We start from the raw sequence: 19,705 nt of genomic DNA on the forward strand, positions 1-19,705 counted from the left end.
ATTCAGAGCCAGTCCTATTCCGAGGTATTGGATTTGTTTTGATGAGCTAGAGCTCCATCTACTGTCTGAGGTGTACCATTACACAGTGGTTACAGAACCGTTTCATCAATCAGAATGGAATGATTTTGGAATATTGGGAAATGTTCATACGGTACAAGCACAAGCTGAATTCATTCCTTAACTTAGAAAGAACCATAAAGATGTCAAACAGGATGGAAATAGATGTTATTTCAGAACATTTAGAACATTGTAGCCCAACCGAACAGACAATATATAATTCCCATATTCCATTCAAAATCATAATCCAAATGTTGAATGAACTGCCCAGGAGCAGTAAATGAGATCATCTTCCTTTGGCTAATCTAAGTGTTTCGCTGCTCCCGCTCTGGACAGCCTGTCGGCCTCCTCGTTCCCTGAGTACCCAGCGTGGCCCGGGATGTGCAACTGGAGACAGAAGAGAGAGAAGATAGTCAGAGGCAAAAGGGGACTGTTAGTCATTTCAGTTGTGCATCATCCATGACTGAACGTTCTAGTGCAGGGGTTCCCAAATGTCTGTTGGGCCACGACCCAACTTCAATATCAGAAATGTATTGCAACCCCAACCAACCTTTATTTGGGGCTATGACAGTCGATTTCAAAAACAGTCAGAGGATTTATGATCTTCTTAACTCACCACTAAGGAGATGGGTATACATAAATGTCCTGGGGAGGTTCTCAAAAGTCAGGGGGGCGCGTGATCGATAATGAACACCTCGTCACTGTTGTCTCATCCTTCAGTGTTTGGATCGGACGCAGACAAGAGCCCTGAATCCTGCTTCACATAGATATGAGCTGGCAAAGGATACCACTTTCTTTCATGCTGACGAAACAGTTTATCACTCTGTCATGTAGTACCACGTTTTAATTTTTGTTGTCCTAGGCTACATGTTTGCTTGCCTAACTTCATTTCATGGGCAACGTTAGCTAGTTAACATTAGCCTTCTACATCCATCTACTGTACATGTTGAACTTTGATCCTCTCAGGACAGGGGCACAATAATGTAAATGTTTATTCAGATCACTACACAGGTTCAGGAACCTGGGGAGGGGGGACCTCTTCATTCAGTACTCCCTGTAACACATTTCGGCTGTGAAGTCCTGGAGATCCAGAAATCTATGCCGCCTTCACATATCTAGCCTCTTAGATGTCTAGCTTCTTAGATTTATTAGTTTGCCTCGTGCAATTCATCACTTGCCCTATAAAAACGCAACAAAGTCCACACCTTCACTCACTATTAGTGTGTTGAGATCCTTCTCCTGCATGGCATTCACTGCAGACTGTGGGACATCCACTGCCATCTATCTCCTCTCACCTTCAGCGATTTTTCAGTGACGCCATATAAGAGACTTGCTGGGTGGCACCTGATCCTAGCTACGGTGGACCCCTTCAGACTTACAGGGATGTATGAGAGCTGGACTTCTAATGCTTAAACAACTTTAAAAACAGAACAGAGGGGAGGTTCGGAGGTGAACGGGAAGGAGGAGGAAGTGGATATCGAGTTGGAATTAAGCAGCGCGACGAGTACATTTGGAGAAGACGAATATTCTGAACGGACAACAGTAGTATTGAAAACTAGTACAAAAAAGGAAATTGTCAAAACATTTGAGTAGAGGATACGTGTGTTAATGATAATGAATCGATTTGTGTCAGAGCAGAGAATAGGGCAATGAGTGAATTATGCTTCAGTAAGGTTGGCTTCTGAGTGTTCATAGCAATGGTTACCAACTGTATTGCAGATACTTAACATAAATCACGGAAAATAGAAAAAATAGCAGAGAAGTATTTTAGTATAAGAGATCTGACTTGAGAAGAGTTAGTGTGTAGGTGTCCTGTCCTCCCAGGCCGTTTGCATGGTGCAGGAGCAGATAGGATCAAAGTATAGGAATCGAGTAGTGGGTTTTTAATTAGTAGGTGGCAGCTGCAGAGGAGTACCTGGGTATATAAGATTTTACTGCAGAAGTTAACGGGGTGGTGATTTTTATGAAATGGTGGTATATACTGCAGGGTTAGTTGGTGGTGCTAATGAAGAGAATGTAATATAGGTAGGCTGTGACTGGTCTCACACAGTACAGTATGTGGCGGTGTAATCACCTTAAAGTTGGATGCGATCTGCCAACCCAATCCCAAAGAGGACCGACATAGAAACTGGAATACTGAATGAACTAAGGACATCCAACTTGCTTTACAAATACTTTGAACAAATACATTTCAAAATAAATGTATTTCGTGAAGGCGACTCCATCACAGTTCATTTTTTTGTGTGGTTAACCACAAATGTTTTTGAAATGAGGGTACAAACATTACTTATAATGATAAACGTATATAAAATATTTCACCAGGCTTTTGGGAGTTTCTCCTGCCATCACATCTTCAAATCAGGTGAGCCCTCATGGGGTCGTGACCCCTAGTTTGGGAACCACTGCTCTAGTCTGGAACTCAAAACACACGCGTACTGAATCTCTGAAGTGAAAATATGTAGAGCAACATTGATATTTACCCATACAACCTCCAGCTCTTCATTCAGCTTGTCAAGTTTTTCAAAGTGCTCTTTGTTGATGACGGGGCCACCAGAGTTGAGCCTCCAGTTGTTCAGCTTCCAGTTCTTCACCCAGCTGGTGACACCTGATGGAAAAAAACACAGACATGTATTTTATTAATTGCATACACCTCACCTCCTCCTCAAAACCCATTGGAAGAGAAGGTCAGAGGGGAGGGACCTCTGAATTTCTCATCCAATGGTCACAGTAGGCCTAGCTAGTAACATTAGCTGCAGCATCAAGCCTGCAGCATTACATGATGCCATGCCACATTTAGTCAGGCTCTTGCTGATAGTGTTGGTAGAGTGTTGTAAGCAGCACATATGTACCGTTTATGGTGAACTTGCTGTCTGTATAAAGCACCAACTTCTTGATGTTCATCTCTTTGGCCTGCTCCAAGGCTTTACATGCTGCCTGTTATTTAGAAGCAAAACGTGAGATTACATCTCGTGGGGTTGGTTACAATCTAAAGGGAACTGTGGCAATTCAATGAGTCGAAAATAATAACAATCTGGTTTAGAGTTCACAACTAAAGTAAATATGACATTAACGCAGTACTTGCCTGTAATTCGGCTCTCTGGTTGGTCTGTCTTCCATCCAGGGGTTCAGCTACATTCCTACAATAAAAAGACAGTCAACATGAACACTTCTGGACTCTATTGTGTCAAGCTCTCTTGAAGTATAATTTCCTACAGGTCTGAATCAACTCACATGGGATGGTCACGTCCCCAGTACACTCCGATGCCAGCTCTGGCCCCGGCCTTCCCATTGCCTGAACAGCAACCATCTGTGTACACCACCACTGCATCCCCTGGAGGAAAAGACAACACTTTGTTTCCCCCCCCTTTATTCACCCCAAAAACATTGACAGTGACCATTTCAATCTGCAACATTAATAACCCAATGAGAATGTCTGTACCAATGTAGGTGAATCCATCAGAGCTTTTTGAAGATGGGCTGCTGTATTGACTCTGTTCGGCGGGGGACACCTCCTCCTCGTCTATGTGATCATAGTGCCTCTTCTGACCAATGGGTATGTACTCAAGGGCCTTCGGTGCTCTTCTAGGGAGTGTTGCCTCATAGCTGGCTCCTAAAAGATAATATTGTGATCTGAGTGCAAGTCTGATTTTGCCATGCCTGAATGGTGCACTATTTGTCTAATGATTAGACGTGTTGCCCATTCCTAGAGCCAGTAACATCAGCACCCATCGTATTGCCATTTCAGTATAGCGACCTATAGAGAAAGAACATAGCCATCTAATGTATCTACCCTCTGACAGGTCTGGCGTTATCGAGGTTGCTAGGCTTCTGACAAATGCCCATGCATCCTTTTCTGCTGCAAACTTCTTGTAGCTGGCATATGGGAACTTGTCGACTTGGCTCTTACATTCATCCCTAAAAAAAAGTAGACACATGCAATTCTATGAAAATAAATGGGACTAGAAATGATCATATAAATGTCAATGAGTTTTAAGACACACCACAGCTGCAATTAGCTAGCTAGTCAACTACACCACAACTCACCAGGTTTTGTAAACGCCAGGTTTGAATCCTTTCCTCACAGCGTAGAAGAATTTGCCTTTCACGATGTCCTCTGTGCCATTGCAGACTGCCCTGCGTACTATACTATACAGACCAGTCAATCTGAACATCACTTAGACCAGCAATTACTTGAAAGTGGAGGCACCGGTCATTGCACTTAACTTAACTTGAGCAGTGTGAACAAACTAACTTTCTATGTGTTGAAATGCTAGGAAAACGATTAGCTAGTTGTCATTGGAACTAGTACAGGCACGTAAACAGTGCAGATAGCATGCTAGTTAACACAAAAACATATTTAGCTAACTAGCTAACGTTAGGCTAGCCGCTATCTGACGAGCAAATATGTTATTTATGTGTGACAAGCGTAATGTCAACATATAAACATATAAAAGTTAGCTAGCTAGCTATACATTGTAACATGTCGTATTTATGCTTCTCCTTTGCCTATGTATTCGCATTAATTAATTACTTTTGCTTTCGAAATAGACTATCTACTGGGGGATGGAGAAAAACAAGTCTTCAAAATCACGGCTACTTCCGCGATCCCATGACTCCCTAGCGCGATGTACTTCTGGTTAGCTCTCGCGAGATTCCGGCCTCTTCCCTGGCCGTTGTTGACTGAGGTTGGTTATGATCATGCTCCCAATTTCGGAATTTCTTTTCAAAATGTTGTACATGTGCATCAACTCCCCTGTATTTTGTATCAGAGTGCATGCAAGACGTTTGATGCGTTAGATTGTTATATATCAGCTTTTGGATGGCCGGTGTGTAGTGAATTATGAAGTGTTTCAGGATAGACCCAACCGAATGACTCGGAAGGAAGGACTGGTAGTATAACTGCCGCGGGTTGAGGCCCATGTGTTCCTAGAATAATTGCTTGTAGTCAATCGACGTGTCCGTTTTTTAACCGCGTAGCTTAGTATTTTACTTTGTAGACTTGAAATATGGTGTATGTTTGAGTATTGTGTTCCCTGGTGTTAGCTGCTTACTAAAGTTAGCCATATGATAAGGAACATGGGTTGAAAGACACTGCTATCCGGCTAACGCTGACTAGCCAACAATGTTGCTTGGGGACATGCGACCGTAAGTTATATTGATTCAATGCAATTACTTGCTCGGTTGTTTGCGAGATCATATGGTTGAATGTGTAGATTGGAACCAACCAGTGTCGGCTTCGTTTGATCAACCGTAGCTGGATGATAGCCAAACTACTGTCGTTATACTGACTAGTCAACTTAGTAACTGCATGTATGTATGGTGAGATGGCGTACAGCATGGACCACTTTGTTGCAGTTTAGTGTCATCTGAAACATTCAACTATGCCCAAAGATGTACAACATGCTCAAATGGCTTTCTGGTCTGTCTTGTTTTCCAGAAACATAGGCCATGTTCAGTACCAGCGCCAAAATCGTGAAGCCCAATGGCGAAAAGCCAGATGAGTTCGAGTCTGGCATTTCCCAGGTAACCAATGGCTAATATGTTAGCTATTGCATGTATGGCTAATTTAAACAACTCCTTTAACTTTTTCACTTGGCTAATGCTGTTTGCAGTATTCAACATGTCTGCCTTTCTAGGCTCTTCTCGAGCTGGAGATGAACTCGGACATGAAGGCTCAGCTGAGGGAGCTGAACATCACTGCTGCAAAGGTAAGGACCATGCACGGCACCACATGGAGCATGTGTTGTACTTACCGAGCTGTGTTGGGTTATTTGAGTTAAACCCCTAACGTGGACATCCTGTGAGGTTGCTCTCACATGGCTCTGTCCTTGTGGCGTATGGGAGCGTAGCGCGTCACAGTGCTGTGACGTACAGTCCCGTTCCACGACGTTGGAGAGCAAGCTTTGTCCCCAGCCTTCGGGCTGGTGAGGACGGTGTTCTGTATATTCCTACATCTTCCCAGAGCCCTTTGGGCCGTGACTGGGGGGCTAAACCATGCAGTGCATACTTTTTCATCCAGACAGCTAAAAAATACTATCTACTAAAGTGTTTGTATTTGCCTCCGTAAGTTCAAATAAATATTTTCCCCTCCCTCAGGAAATTGAAGTTGGTGGTAGCAGGAAAGCCATCATCATCTTTGTCCCAGTGCCCCAGCTGAAATCTTTCCAGAAAATTCAGGTGCGACTCGTGAGAGAGCTGGAAAAGAAGTTCAGCGGCAAACATGTTGTCTTCGTTGCACAGGTAAGAATGCAGCGGTCCTGTTTTCTGAGTTGCAGGGGCTGTTCGTATAGCTGTTGCTATGAACCAAGCTAACAGAATGGGTTATTTGAGACAACTGTTTATATATGTATATATATATACTTTTTTGTGTATGTGGACACCCCTTCAAATAAGTGGATTTGGCTGTTTCAGCCACACCGATTGCTGACAGGTGTATAAAATTGAGCACACCTCCATGCAATCTCCATAGATACGCATTGGCAGTAGACTGGCCTTACTGAAGAGCTATGACTTTAAATGTGGTACTGTCATATGATGCCACCTTTCCAACAAGTCTGTTTGTAAAATGTATGCCCTGCTAAAGCTGCCCCGGTCAACTGTGAGTGAAGTGGAAACGTCTAGGACCAACAACGGATCCGCCGCAAAGTGGTAGGCGACACAAGCTCACAGGGCGGGACCGCCGAGCAATGTTCTCTAGTGGAAAGCTTTCCCAGTAGAGTGGAGCGCTGTTATAGTAGCGAAGAGGGGACAAACTCTACATGAATGGCCATGAGTTTGGAATGAGATGTTCGACAAGCAGGTCTCCACATACTTTTGGTTATGTGGTGTAGATGCTGTGATTGTAACATTACTATCAACGTGAACATCCTGTGAGGTTGCTCTCGCATGGCTCTGTCCTTGTGGCGTATGGGAGCGTAGCGCTTCACAGTGCTGTGACGTACAGTCCCGTTCCACGACGTTGGAGAGCAAGCTTTGTCCCTGGCCTTCGGGCTGGTGAGGACGGTGTTCTGTATATTCCTACATCTTCCCAGAGCCCTTTGGGCTGTGACTGGGGGGCTAAACCATGCAGTGTACATTAGTTATCAAGTATGCTTCTTGGGCTTTTAAAGTCCGCCTATGTAAATTAGTAATCCTTAATATTTTTATTAAACTTGCAGAGGAGAATCCTGCCCAAACCAACCAGGAAAAGCCGTATCAAGAATAAGCAGAAGCGTCCCAGGAGGTGAGTTACATTATCATACCTGCATGTGCACGACTACATACATGTAAATGTACATACTGTTTGGAATAGACAATTAAATGGCTTTAAAGTTGGTGTGAATGGGTACTAGTTCAGAACTTCAAATTGTTTGTCATATCTGGTGCTGCCATAATTGCTCACCAATTTTGGACCCAACGTGGACATCCTGTGAGGTTGCTCTCACATGGCTCTGTCCTTGTGGCGTATGGGAGCGTAGTGCTTCACAGTGCTGTGACGTACAGTCCCGTTCCACGACGTTGGAGAGCAAGCTTTGTCCCCGGCCCTTGGGCTGGTGAGGACAGTGTTCTGTATATTCCTACATCTTCCCAGAGCCCTTTGGGCCATGACTGGGGGGCTAAACCATGCAGTGTACAATTTTACTAACATGTATATGCTTTCTACCACTCCAGTAAACCTGCACATTGTAAATATGGTATTGGCACTGACCCTGAAACGTACCCAGTATATAGCTTGCTTACTTGCTCGTTTTTTTCTTGTGTGTTTTTGATCTTAATTTGCAATACTGATGTTTGTTATTGCGTTGTTGGGAAAGAGCTCGCGAGAAAGGCGCTTCTCTACTTCAAGCATGTGACAACTTGAAACTTCCAATGTGATTTAGAATAAATCGATACGGTTACAAGATGACCGGAGACTAAACCGTATGATGCAACATCAACGTTCCCTCTTATTACCTTGCGTTATCTAAAGCAGACTGCTCGTCTCCAGTGATGTGATTGAGACATCTGCATAGCGTTTAGATTGACTTTCTCTTTCCAATATATGCGTTCAGACATGTATAAAGAATCTTTCATTTTGAATGAGGCAGGTGGTAGGAGAATTTTGTTTTTGTAAGAATTGCATTTTTTTATTTGCCATATGTCTAATGCAAGTTGATTTATTTCTCCAGCCGTACTCTGACAGCTGTGCACGACGCCATACTTGAAGACCTGGTCTTCCCCAGTGAAATTGTTGGCAAGAGGATCCGCGTGAAACTGGACAGCAGCCGGCTCATCAAGGTCCACCTTGACAAGGCTCAGCAGAACAACGTTGAACACAAAGTGAGTGTCGTGTAGCAGTTTGGTAGTTCACCCAACTTAACCCCAACGTGGACATCCTGTGAGGTTGCTCTCACATGGCTCTGTCCTTGTGGCGTATGGGAGCGTAGCGCTTCACAGTGCTGTGACGTACAGTCCCGTTCCACGACGTTGGAGAGCAAGCTTTGTCCCCGGCCTTCGGGCTGGTGAGGACGGTGTTCTGTATATTCCTACATCTTCCCAGAGCCCTTTGGGCCGTGACTGGGGGGCTAAACCATGCAGTGTACAACCTTTTTTTTTACGTCTCAGTTTTTAGTGTTTCATACAAAATCATTATGACCTATAAATGTTAATCTATGCAGTGGTTAACCAGTGGTTGCTTTTCTATTTTCTAGGTTGAGACCTTCTCTGGCGTCTACAAGAAGCTTACAGGCAAAGACGTTGTTTTTGAGTTCCCCGAATTCCAACTGTAAAGTGCAGATGACAAAATAAATGTGTTTACTGTTAACACCATTGCTCTGTTCTTTGGGGGTGGGGGGGGGGGTTCGTCATGCTAGTCCATACATGGTCAAGACTGATGTCCTTTCAGACAGAAGGAACTTCATAACTAAAACAGTAGGACCGTTACCTCAAATAACTACACTTGGAGCAGCTTTGTTCAGACTTGCTTTTGTACCTCCATGAAATGGTAGTATTCACAATGTGTTTTTGCACATTCACTGATGCAGAATGAAATTGACTAGTAATCTATTTGTCAATGTATTCTGGTGGTGGGCCATAGCTGGCCACCTGCTTTAGTTGGTGAGAAAGATCGCTGTTGAGGGAGGAGCTGGTTTTACAGTGTATTTCTGCTCAACACATTTCCATTTGGTAATGTCAACTCTTGCACATTTCTTCAAAATACTTATGTTCGCTCGCTGGACAGGTAATTGCTGCCAAGTTTTCAACTGAACCAATCAAATTGTGTAGAAACTCTGAACACCAATCACATTATGTGCATTTTAGGTAGTAAGTAGAAAGCTGACATCGAGAGGGATCTCCATCCGACATGCTATCAAATAAGGTATTTATTTGTAATATGTGATACCATCATTCCAAATTGAAATGACAGCTGAACACGGCAACCTTTTAATGTAGCTAGCTACTGTAGTTGCAACAAGATCTGTTGCTAGCTAGCATGAACCGATTTATCACGAGCTATCTAGTCATTCTGGGACTAGGAGATTTAGCTTTTAATGTTATTCTAAGTCATTTAAGACTACAAACATGTATAGCACAAGTGTAAATCTAATAGTCAAAGGCAGGACCCACAAATGTCATTCATACTGACGAATGCCACATTAATCCTATCAATAGGAGTAGGATGTTTGCAGCCCACAGTGTCAAGGGTGTTTCATTTTCTAGCTTACAAACTACATTCCTTTGCTGTGATTTATTTATTCATTCTCACTTTTGTCGCGCATGAAATTGTCTTGTCCCAGAGATCAACCAAGTGCTATTCACCAAGCATGGGCTGAATCGCTCACCTGTGAGGAGAACATCCGACTGCAATTTGAATTAGCCCTAATGTCACTGTTTAGACATTGGGACCACATGCATTTCCCAGTTTCTTAAGTCGTGCATTTTAGAGTTGGAACACCCAATACAGATGCAGTTGCTTGTTTGAGCATCTTTATTCACTAAGGTTTTTCATCTTAGTCTTCCATGATCTATTCACCTAGCCCTGCCGTCACTATATAAACACGGAGACCATTTGTCTTTTCTTTGTGTGTTTTGTCTTAGTCACACCAGGGCCAGTAACCGAAAGATTTCAGGTTTCAAAGACAACTAGGTGAAAAATCTCTGCCCTTAACCAAGGCACTTAATCCTCATTCCTCCTGTAATTTGCTTGGGAAAATAGTGTTAAATGACAAATGGAAATGTCTACATCGGTCAGCTACATTGTTGACCGGGGTGGGATACTATTGTGCCCTCATTAAACACAATATTAAGTTGCACTCCCATTTGCCCCCAGAACAGACTCAATTTGGCTGGGCATGGATTTCTACACTGAAGTAGAGGCAGTGACTCCAATAAGCGATCATAGCATTCACCTGATCAGTCTGTCATGGAAAGAGCAGGTGTTCCCACTGTTTTTTATACTCAGGAGATTACAATATATTTACATACGTCGAATATTACCCGAGGCACCTTTTATTACTTTTCTCCATACTCAAATGGTGAAACATGATTTGTGATTTTGTTCGTATCTATATGCGTGAAACGCACATTGAAAGTGTTTCTCACAGTAGAAGAACGAATGGATTGGCGAGATTCTGGCACCGTCAACTTTTAGAAGGTTAGTAGGAAAGTTAAGTATTTCAAACAAAGTTTAATTTCCCAACTGCTGTTTCTATAATCCTGCAGGTTTGTTAGTGTTTCATACTGGAGAGGGAATGCAAATCAACGACGCTGGACAGAGTGGAATCAGGTGTATCAAAAAGGCCGTTTATTGGTCAAAGATATCTTGTCCTGCAGTTTTACGTGCACGGATCTAGTTCATATAACTCATTTACATTTTACATTTAAGTCATTTAGCAGACGCTCTTATCCAGAGCGACTTACAAATTGGTGCATTCACCTTATGACATCCAGTGGAACAGCCACTTTACAATAGTGCATCAAAATATTTTAAGGGGGGGGGGTGAGAAGGATTACTTTATCCTATCCTAAGTATTCCTTAAAGAGGTGGGGTTTCAGGTGTCTCCGGAAGGTGGTGATTGACTCCGCTGTCCTGGCGTCGTGAGGGAGTTTGTTCCACCATTGGGGAGCCAGAGCAGCGAACAGTTTTGACTGGGCTGAGCGGGAACTGTACTTCCTCAGTGGTAGGGAGGCGAGCAGGCCAGAGGTGGATGAACGCAGTGCCCTTATTTGGGTGTAGGGCCTGATCAGAGCCTGGAGGTACTGAGGTGCCGTTCCCCTCACAGCTCCGTAGGCAAGCACCATGGTCTTGTAGCGGATGCGAGCTTCAACTGGAAGCCAGTGGAGAGAGCGGAGGAGCGGGGTGACGTGAGAGAACTTGGGAAGGTTGAACACTAGACGGGCTGCGGCGTTCTGGATGAGTTGTAGGGGTTTAATGGCACAGGCAGGGAGCCCAACCAACAGCAAGTTGCAGTAATCCAGACGGGAAATGACAAGTGCCTGGATTAGGATCTGCGCCGCTTCCTGTGTGAGGCAGGGTCGTACTCTGCGGATGTTGTAGAGCATGAACCTACAGGAACGGGCCACCGCCTTGATGTTAGTTGAGAACGACAGGGTGTTGTCCAGGATCACGCCAAGGTTCTTAGCGCTCTGGGAGGAGGACACAACCGTGATGACGAGATCATGGAACGGGCAGTCCTTCCTCGGGAGGAAGAGCAGCTCCGTCTTGCCGAAGTTCAGTTTGAGGTGGTGATCCGTCATCCACACTGATATGTCTGCCAGACATGCAGAGATGCGATTCGCCACCTGGTCATCAGAAGGGGGAAAGGAGAAGATTAATTGTGTGTCGTCAGCATAGCAATGATAGGAGAGACCATGTGAGGTTATGACAGAGCCAAGTGACTTGGTGTATAGCGAGAATAGGAGAGGGCCTAGAACAGAGCCCTGGGGGACACCAGTGGTGAGAGCGCGTGGTGAGGAGACAGATTCTCGCCACGCCACCCGATAAGGAGTCAGGTGAAAAAGAGTTAGACATTGGTCACAGCAGATTTTATACATGGAATATGTAGGTGGAGTCTTGTCGTGTTGGTCTTCTGACTGGTCCTGAAGAGTTGGAAGCGGGCCTTGCTCTAGCCAGAGCGGGCCCCATTGGTGCACAGCAACAGTCCTTTGCTCTTGGTACCCGACCAGTAGGGGGGGGGGGGGGGGGAGTGTGTGTACAGTGCTTCATGAAATGTATGTGTGTACAGGAAACGTGGATATTGGTAATGTCTGCTTTAGGCTCAGGTGTTTCCTGTCTTTGCAGGAGTGCATGCAGGGTTCAATGTCAGCGAGATAGCTTGGCACTTCTAAGCTCGTTAGTGTTGCAGGATGCTCTTTGTAGTGTTACAGGGGAGTAATAGTTGCGTGATGGCAGCTGTGTGTCCTTCGGATAATCATGCTATTGCACACAGGCTCTAGACTTGGCTGAAGACACTGGGCCCAGAGTTATCTGAGGGCATCCGGTTTAACCAGAGCTTTGGTCTGCTAGTAACGCTTTATATTAGATTATTTATATAACATTATCATTCTCCATACCTTATATTCCAATGCATCCAACATTATGCAGGCCCACCATGGTATTGGGCAGCTGCTATTTGAGAACTCATATGGTTTGGAGATTAAACTCTGGTTATCTTACTGCAGAGCACATTGTACAACTGTTTTTAGAGAAGATGTAAAGCGAGGTATGCTATAAGTGCTAGGCTATACCATATGTATTGGCTAATATGCATATGCAGCTGTCGTTTAAAAAAAAACTTCAGTCTAGAATGACAGACATTTTTCTCAAAACATGCTTTTATGTGTTTCCATGCTAAGTGTATGATTTAATGTTCCTTTAAGCCTGCTGCTAGTTACTTGAAATAAGACAATAATGCCAAAACATGATACAACAACTGAATTCACAGACCGATGGCTAATGAACCACAAATTGACATTTACAGTTGACTAGGCTAGTCTGTTAACATTGGCTAGCTTTTAATAAATTGTCTAAATGGTCAACGAAGTTACAGTGCCTCCTTTATATGATCAAGACGATTCGTATTGCATACTGCATAATATTGAACAGAAATATAAAACGCAACATGTAAAGTGTTGGACCAATGTTTCACGATATGAAATAAAAGATCCCAGTATGTTTTGCACAAATATGTTTATATCCCAGTTAGTGAGCATGTCTACTTTGCCAAGATAATGCATCCATCTGACAGGTGTGGCATATCAAGAAGCTGATTAAACGGCATGATCATTACACAGGTGAACCTTGTGCCGGGGACAATAAAAGTCCACTCGAAATGTGCAGTTTTGTCACACAACACAATGCCACAGATATCAATTTTCATACTGGCTGTAGGAATGAATGTTGAATGTTCATTTCTCTACCATATGCTGCCTCCAATGTTGATTTAGAGAATTTGGCAGTACATTCAATCGGCCCCACGTGTAACCACACCAGCCCAGGACCTACACATCAGACTTCTTCACCTGCGATATCGTCTGAGACCAGCCACCTGGACAGCTGATGAAACTGGGGAGTATTTATATCTGCAATAAATCCCTGGGGAAAAACTCGTTCTGATTGGCTAGGCCTGGCTTCCCAGTGGGTATGCCCTCCCAGACCCACCTATGGCCACGCTTATGTCCAGTCGCGTGAAATCCATAGATTAGGGTCTAATTCATTTATTTCAATTGATTGATGTCATTATATAAACTGCAACTCTGTAACATTGTTGCATGTTGCGTTTGCATTTTTGTTCAGTATATTTAAACTTCTTTCCAAAACAGTTTTTTTTTTGATCGTATTTCAGTTTGGGAGCTATATATGTACCTTTTCATCAGACAGCAGCTCTCGTTTTCACAAGAGTGGAGTGTTGAAATGTACTGTAACGACCCTGGGTTTATAAACGCGAGCATGCTTTTGCGGCACAGGCGATAGCGAGCCAGACCTCGGGCTAGAAGGTCGCGGGTTCGAGACCTGCTCCATCCATGCTGTTTCATTACAGTACTTTTAATGAAAAAATGTGCAAAAATGTAACATTCAAGAAATGTCAAAGTCACCAGAAGAATGTTTTACTGGTATATACAAGAAAACAACTGCTCCTCCCTAGACAGGAGGGACCGGTTCTGCCCAACTGTGAAGTAAGCTCAAAACAAGAATGACACTAGGTTAAGCACATGGAGTAATGAGTAGGATTCTGTTTTCACATGCAAAAGTGATTGCTTTTGATAAACGCTTTATCTGCCTTCCCAATGATAACTGGCTAGAAAATGTGAACATGCATTTTATGGAAAAGAGACGAACGTTTCTGAATGACGGATCATGCTGCCTTGGTAAAAACATAACCAAGCGGTTCAGATTGCTGTTCGATTTTAGCAAGGCGCGCCTCCCTCACGTGACGGACCATAGCCCCGTGCAACTCTGGCCAGTTTAATATAACCCCATCGTGGTTGTACAAGGTGCACTCGCTTTCTTCCCACAAAAGAAAGCTAGAGCACAACAATCTTGAACAGATATTCAGTATTCAAAACAAAAAAAATCCATTCCCCCACCACCTATCTCGTTTAGTTTAGTTAACACTGCTGTCAATGACTTCTCAGTCACCGGACTTTGCCCTGGTGAATTGATTGAAAGAAAACAGGCACAAGAATAATCTTTTCATTAGTGGTTGTGGACTGCTTTTTTAAACTTGGAAGTACAGGAAGCTGTAATATATACAAGCAGATGTATCTTATTGTATGAGGTAAATTAGGATTATTTTCTCAATCTGGATCGAGTTACATGTCGGTATTGTAAATTATAGTCTGCAATAGAATGGCAGACCGAAAAGCAGTGAAAATTGTCAGTGATCAACCAGACTTTCTGCAGTTTAATAACCTGGCCTGTGAGACAGCTGGAGGAAATGTAAGTCTTACACCATGGGCACAAGTTTGACATTTTGAAAACTGTAAATTACACAACATGAGACAATGTTCATCTGTTTACTTGCTCACTATCATTTTAGGTTATTTTTGCGACAGACGAATGGTTTGCACCAGCTAGCAATCTTCTGAAGGTACTGTGCACACCTACATTACTAATCCACTGTCATCTGTTGATCCACTACCATTCACATCTACCACCCTCTTCCCTTTGTTCACTGCACGTGGTTGGAAGAGAGAGCCACCAGAGTTCATAGCGTCTGCATTCACCGAGTACGGAAAATGGATGGACGGCTGGGAGACGAGAAGGAAAAGAATACCTGGTATAACTTGAAGAGACACAAAATTACAATAATTTCATTGGTGGGAAAATTAAATGATCATAGGTAGGCTGATCTGAATACAGAAGCTTGACCTTGTCTGCTTTCTCTGCCAGGTCATGACTGGTGCATCATCCAGCTGGGTGTACCTGGCATCATACATGGCCTGGATGTGGACACGTCCTTCTTTACTGGAAACTACTCGCCCTTTGCCTCTGTTCAGGCTGCATGTCTGGGTATGGATGACTGTCACAGGCTGTTTACACAGGCAGCAACATTTGGATATTTTTCCACTAATTGGTCTTGACCAATCAAATCAGCTCTTTTGCCAATAATTGTGAGAAAAAACAATCTGTCTAATACCTCATGATAGGTTAGAAAGATCCATAGGGTGTTTTCACATATGGAATTCAGTACCCTGGTTTGGTTTCCTGGATTATTTGTCAGAATTCTACAGAATATGTTTTGCTTTCACAAGACAAGAAAATAACTGTTTCGGGGTGTGAATTAGCAAGGCCCACATTCTACATGACATCCGCATACTAACTAGTGTGAAATGCCTAGCTAGTTCGTGGTGCGCACTAGTAGTGTTTCAATCGGTGACGTCACTTGCTCTGATACCTTGAAGGAGTTATTTTAAAATGGAGTGAAACAGGGAGGTACTACCTGAACTTGTCCAGCAAGAACGCAGATTTTCTGTAACTTTTGTGGAGGGACAGGCAACGATGCTTCGAGCGTGATTGTCACCGACGTGTGCAGAGGGTCCCTGGTTCAAGCCCAAGGTTGGGGCGAGGAGAGGGACGGAAGCAACACTGTTACAGTCACAATTGGCAAAAGTCATAGTCATGTATGTTTCTGTGTTTTGTCTGTCTGATCAGATGAGGCTCCAGCACTGACCCTGGAGGGAGACCGCACTGGCATGGCTGCTTCCGACAGTCAGTTTGAAGCAGTTGCTAAGGTACAACCGTTTACACTGTACACACACACACACACACACACACACACACTGGAGAAGATCAATGATCAATTGTGTTTGACTGACAGTTGCACTCTGAGTCGTGGGAGGAGCTTGTCCCTGTGACAGAGCTGAAACCTGGATACTCCGACACCTGTCATAACTACTTCCCAATCACCTACCCCAGCAGAGTCACCCACCTACGACTCAACATGTACCCAGGTAACACCTCCACGTCAGACACTCTCTTTGCTATTGGTTACATCAATTCTCATCAATATTCCTGATAAAGGATCTGTACTTATGCTTGTGTTGCAGATGGGGGGATTGCTAGACTGAAGGTCTATGGCGTTGGGCAGAAAGACTGGTCTGCCCTGCCCACACAGGACCAGCTGGACCTGGTGGCCCTGGTCAACGGTGGGGTCTGTCTGGGCTACAGCGACGCCCACTTTGGCCACCCCCGGAATATGATTGGTATGCCAATGCTGTCATTCTGCAAACATTTCAATGGGGCTTCTGTCATCATACTGATTAAGGAATCAATCACTTCAGTACAGATGGCACTGGAATATAAAGTCAAAACAAATAGGGCAATATTTATTTTCGCACTATTCATTTGGAAATACAGAATAACAAAGACCGATATAACAAAGGCAGAAGTCTTTCAACCAGCTGTGTCCATCTCATTTGTTGATCTATCTTTCACTAATGAAGTGCACACATGATTTATCTATTTGGTAAATGATTCCAGTCAGTTGGGCCTTTGTGGCTGAAAGATCTTACTCCAATCTCATGATGTACCTTTGGGATTTGTAATTGTTGTCGAAAGAAGCAGTGTGAGTCTTGAATAGTTAGGTGTTCCTTAATATATATATATATATATATATATATATATATATATATATATATATATACACAGGGAAATTACTGGCAGGCCTGTGATATGTTTTAATGACGATGTCAATATTGGCAACGGTCCAGAATCTCATCGGTAGTGCATACCATTGGTAATGAACATATCAAAATGAGACAAGTCTATAGACTGGGTTGACCGGGAAACATCATACCCTTGTAGGTTTGGGAAGATCTGCAAACATGGGCGATGGATGGGAGACAGCCCGTCGACTGGACAGACCCAAAAACCTACAGGTAACTTAAAATCACATTTTATTCGTCACGTGTACAGGATACAGCGAGTGTAAACAGTACAGTGAAATGCTTACTTGCCGCTCTTCATCAACATTGCAAAATAAATTCAGCTAAGTTTGGCACATGCCATAGCACTGGATCGTGTTCAGTAGGACAATTCAGAGTATAAATTTTTGAAATGTTTTCTACAGAAAATCGGTTATTTTTGGGCAATTTCAGGTAGTACCTCCCTGTTTCACTCCATTTCAAAACATTTTCTCCTTGGTGAACACGACACTGATGTGGTGACATGATACTGTGCTCCACAGGTGGATGGGAAGGGCATCCTACAGGTACCAGGTTATGAGTGGGCCGTTCTCAGACTGGGGCATCCCGGAGTCATCAGCCAAATTGAGATAGACACCAACCACTTCAAAGGTAGAGTAACACACACATTCTGTCTGTTCCAGTCTCTGTTAAAGACTTGGTTACTAGGGTTAGGATTAGGGCAGGTAGGCTAGCGGTTAAGAGCGTTGGGCCAGTAACCCGAAAGGTGGAAAAATCTGTCGTTCTGCCCTTGAGCAAGGCAGTTAACCCCCAACAACTGCTCCCCGAGCGCCCATGACGTGGATGTCGATTAAGGAAGCCCACTGCACTTCTCTGATTCATAGGGGTTGGGTTAAATGCAGAAGACATATTTCTGTTGAAGGCATTCAGCTATGCAACCGACTACTAGGTATCCCCTTTCTCTAGTTATGACAATGTAACAGGTTAGATTACAAGCGATCACAATGGAGACATCCACATCTTTCGCCTCTGTTGTAAAAATTTGGCAGTCCACTGTACAGACTACTGAGACAGGTTTTGTGTTTCTCTTACTGTATCATGTGATGACAACACGCAGGAAACTTCCCAGACTCCTGTAAGATAGAAGCGTGCCATCTGACCCCGGAGGAGGAAGGGAAGTATGTGAGTGGCAGGTGGAGCAGCGATCCAGGAAACAAATGGCGGGTGCTTCTGCAACCTCAGAAAGTATGTCAACCATTATCCCTATAATTCACTCCAATGCCTGGGCCCATTAGATTGCTGATCTAGGATCTGTTTAGCCTTTTAGTAAGTTCACAATGCGTAGGGGGGACCTGATCCTAGATCAGCGCTCCTACTGAGACTTTATCAGCCCATTTTCATCCAGAATGTTTTTTTTTCAGCATTTTAATCCATTCAGTGTTTAAATGTCCTCATCCAGACAGATGGGGAGAAATTCAAGTGTGTGTGTTTCAAAACATATTATTTAGGTAAACAATGTTGAATGTGCATGTATAACAACTAAAATCAGGTCTTGGCAAATGTAAGGAGGATATCTGTCTCATCTGTGAGAGGTGTTGTGCTTCACACTTCACTCTTCAATTTGCCCAAGTTTCCGTGACGTGAAACATCTGCCAATGTCAACAGTCCACCTAACTGACTTTCCCCCCCGTGCAACTGCTTAAGTACGAAAACGACTCATAACCTACAACCTGTGATGATAATAACCATTCCAAACTGCCACAGTAAAACATCAGTTTGGTGAGAACTGTTTCCTGTCTGTTCTAGCTGCAGGCCCATCACAGGCACTTTTACTCATGTGACTCGCTGGCGCTGTCTGGGCCGGTCAGTCACGTGCGTCTGGTCATCGCCCCAGATGGAGGGGTCAGCCGACTCAGACTCTGGGGGCGTCCGACTTCCACAAGACACACGTCCAAACTGTGATGCATTAGGCCACATTATTGGATGAGTTTTGGTAAGCTCATTGTGGAAATTAATGGCCTGAGTGTAACATGTAGGCTACATATGAAACCTAAAAAAATAAACTTTCATCTGAAAAGATACAACTGGGTCTAAGGAGATGCATAAACTATGTATGTTTTGACATTATTTTTGAGTTTATATTGGATGCAATTATATTAAGAAATCTTGCATAGCTGCAACAGTGGGTCTCACAGGGTTAAGCCGTTATAGGAAACAATGATGTGTGTGTGTGTGTGTGTTGTGGTGTCAATGCCATGTGAAGAATTGTAGCAGACAGTAAACAAACAAGTGCTTGCACTTGTTGGGGATTCAGCACCACGGACAGCGGCAATTGGAATCCCCACGATCTGACCTTCACACTATTTAGGCCTAGTTGTAAGTTTGCACTGGAAACAAGCCAATAATATTGTAATTTTCCATTTGTTTCCCACATTCAGAGAGCTATCTAGCCTTATCAACCGCAAACGTTTTTTGTCATGTTTTGGCTACAATGTAGGTAAAAAGTGAAATCAGACATGCCGGCTTACTTAATCTAGCCTAACAT

The 19,705-nt window shown here is 43.6% G+C and overlaps 3 protein-coding genes and 4 non-coding genes across 8 annotated transcripts; 6 read left to right on the forward strand and 1 right to left on the reverse strand.

The window, feature by feature from the left end:
• Positions 1-208: 208 nt before the first annotated feature.
• rnaseh1 (ribonuclease H1) lies at positions 209-4,663 on the reverse strand. Of its 2 annotated transcripts, XM_046291995.1 has the most exons (8): positions 4,102-4,662; positions 3,848-3,972; positions 3,497-3,667; positions 3,289-3,388; positions 3,140-3,194; positions 2,907-2,991; positions 2,538-2,662; positions 209-444 (listed from the first exon to the last, which is right to left on the reverse strand). In XM_046291995.1, exons 1-8 carry the CDS (start codon positions 4,227-4,229, stop codon positions 358-360), a joined length of 876 nt encoding a protein of 291 aa, XP_046147951.1. In that variant the 5' UTR covers positions 4,230-4,662; the 3' UTR covers positions 209-357. The 2 variants fall into 2 exon arrangements, with proteins under 2 accessions (XP_046147951.1, XP_046147950.1); XM_046291994.1 differs by having other exon boundaries at positions 3,289-3,667; positions 4,102-4,663.
• A 59-nt stretch (positions 4,664-4,722) lies between these two features.
• Positions 4,723-8,839, forward strand: rps7 (ribosomal protein S7). The gene is made up of 7 exons (XM_046291996.1): positions 4,723-4,742; positions 5,495-5,580; positions 5,694-5,765; positions 6,154-6,297; positions 7,215-7,279; positions 8,205-8,355; positions 8,727-8,839. Exons 2-7 carry the CDS (start codon positions 5,506-5,508, stop codon positions 8,802-8,804), a joined length of 585 nt encoding a protein of 194 aa, XP_046147952.1. The 5' UTR covers positions 4,723-4,742; positions 5,495-5,505; the 3' UTR covers positions 8,805-8,839.
• On the forward strand, positions 5,842-6,066 carry LOC123991914. The gene has a single exon (XR_006831011.1). It is a non-coding gene; the product is annotated as a small nucleolar RNA SNORA73 family (small nucleolar RNA).
• LOC123991913 lies at positions 6,911-7,135 on the forward strand. The gene has a single exon (XR_006831010.1). It is a non-coding gene; the product is annotated as a small nucleolar RNA SNORA73 family (small nucleolar RNA).
• Positions 7,450-7,674, forward strand: LOC123991910. Its single transcript, XR_006831007.1, has one exon. It is a non-coding gene; the product is annotated as a small nucleolar RNA SNORA73 family (small nucleolar RNA).
• Positions 8,398-8,622, forward strand: LOC123991912. Its single transcript, XR_006831009.1, has one exon. It is a non-coding gene; the product is annotated as a small nucleolar RNA SNORA73 family (small nucleolar RNA).
• A 5,762-nt stretch (positions 8,840-14,601) lies between the features above and the next one.
• allc (allantoicase) lies at positions 14,602-19,241 on the forward strand. The gene is made up of 11 exons (XM_046293325.1): positions 14,602-14,953; positions 15,054-15,104; positions 15,206-15,293; positions 15,407-15,526; positions 16,169-16,248; positions 16,335-16,467; positions 16,564-16,719; positions 17,321-17,394; positions 17,703-17,811; positions 18,278-18,405; positions 18,967-19,241. The coding sequence occupies exons 1-11, from the start codon at positions 14,864-14,866 to the stop codon at positions 19,120-19,122; spliced, it is 1,185 nt and encodes a 394-aa protein (XP_046149281.1). The 5' UTR covers positions 14,602-14,863; the 3' UTR covers positions 19,123-19,241.
• The last annotated feature ends 464 nt before the right edge of the window (positions 19,242-19,705 follow it).

Source organism: Oncorhynchus gorbuscha, linkage group LG12 (assembly GCF_021184085.1).
Source record: "Oncorhynchus gorbuscha isolate QuinsamMale2020 ecotype Even-year linkage group LG12, OgorEven_v1.0, whole genome shotgun sequence".
Lineage (NCBI taxonomy): Eukaryota > Metazoa > Chordata > Actinopteri > Salmoniformes > Salmonidae > Oncorhynchus > Oncorhynchus gorbuscha.

Excerpts from the sequence above, each read along its gene's own strand:
- rnaseh1 (XM_046291994.1), bottom strand. The coding sequence starts at position 4,229 with ATGTTCAGATTGACTGGTCTGTATAGTATAGTACGCAGGGCAGTCTGC. Across the intron at positions 3,668-3,847 it reads AACGCCAGACCTGTCAGAGG|GAGCCAGCTATGAGGCAACA; the intron begins GTAGATACATTA and ends ATTATCTTTTAG. Across the intron at positions 2,663-2,906 it reads CAGCAAGTTCACCATAAACG|GTGTCACCAGCTGGGTGAAG; the intron begins GTACATATGTGC and ends TTTTTCCATCAG.
- rps7 (XM_046291996.1), top strand. The coding sequence starts at position 5,506 with ATGTTCAGTACCAGCGCCAAAATCGTGAAGCCCAATGGCGAAAAGCCA. Across the intron at positions 6,298-7,214 it reads ATGTTGTCTTCGTTGCACAG|AGGAGAATCCTGCCCAAACC; the intron begins GTAAGAATGCAG and ends TTAAACTTGCAG. Across the intron at positions 7,280-8,204 it reads AAGCAGAAGCGTCCCAGGAG|CCGTACTCTGACAGCTGTGC; the intron begins GTGAGTTACATT and ends TTATTTCTCCAG.
- allc (XM_046293325.1), top strand. The coding sequence starts at position 14,864 with ATGGCAGACCGAAAAGCAGTGAAAATTGTCAGTGATCAACCAGACTTT. Across the intron at positions 16,249-16,334 it reads AGTTTGAAGCAGTTGCTAAG|TTGCACTCTGAGTCGTGGGA; the intron begins GTACAACCGTTT and ends TTTGACTGACAG. Across the intron at positions 17,395-17,702 it reads ACAGACCCAAAAACCTACAG|GTGGATGGGAAGGGCATCCT; the intron begins GTAACTTAAAAT and ends TGTGCTCCACAG.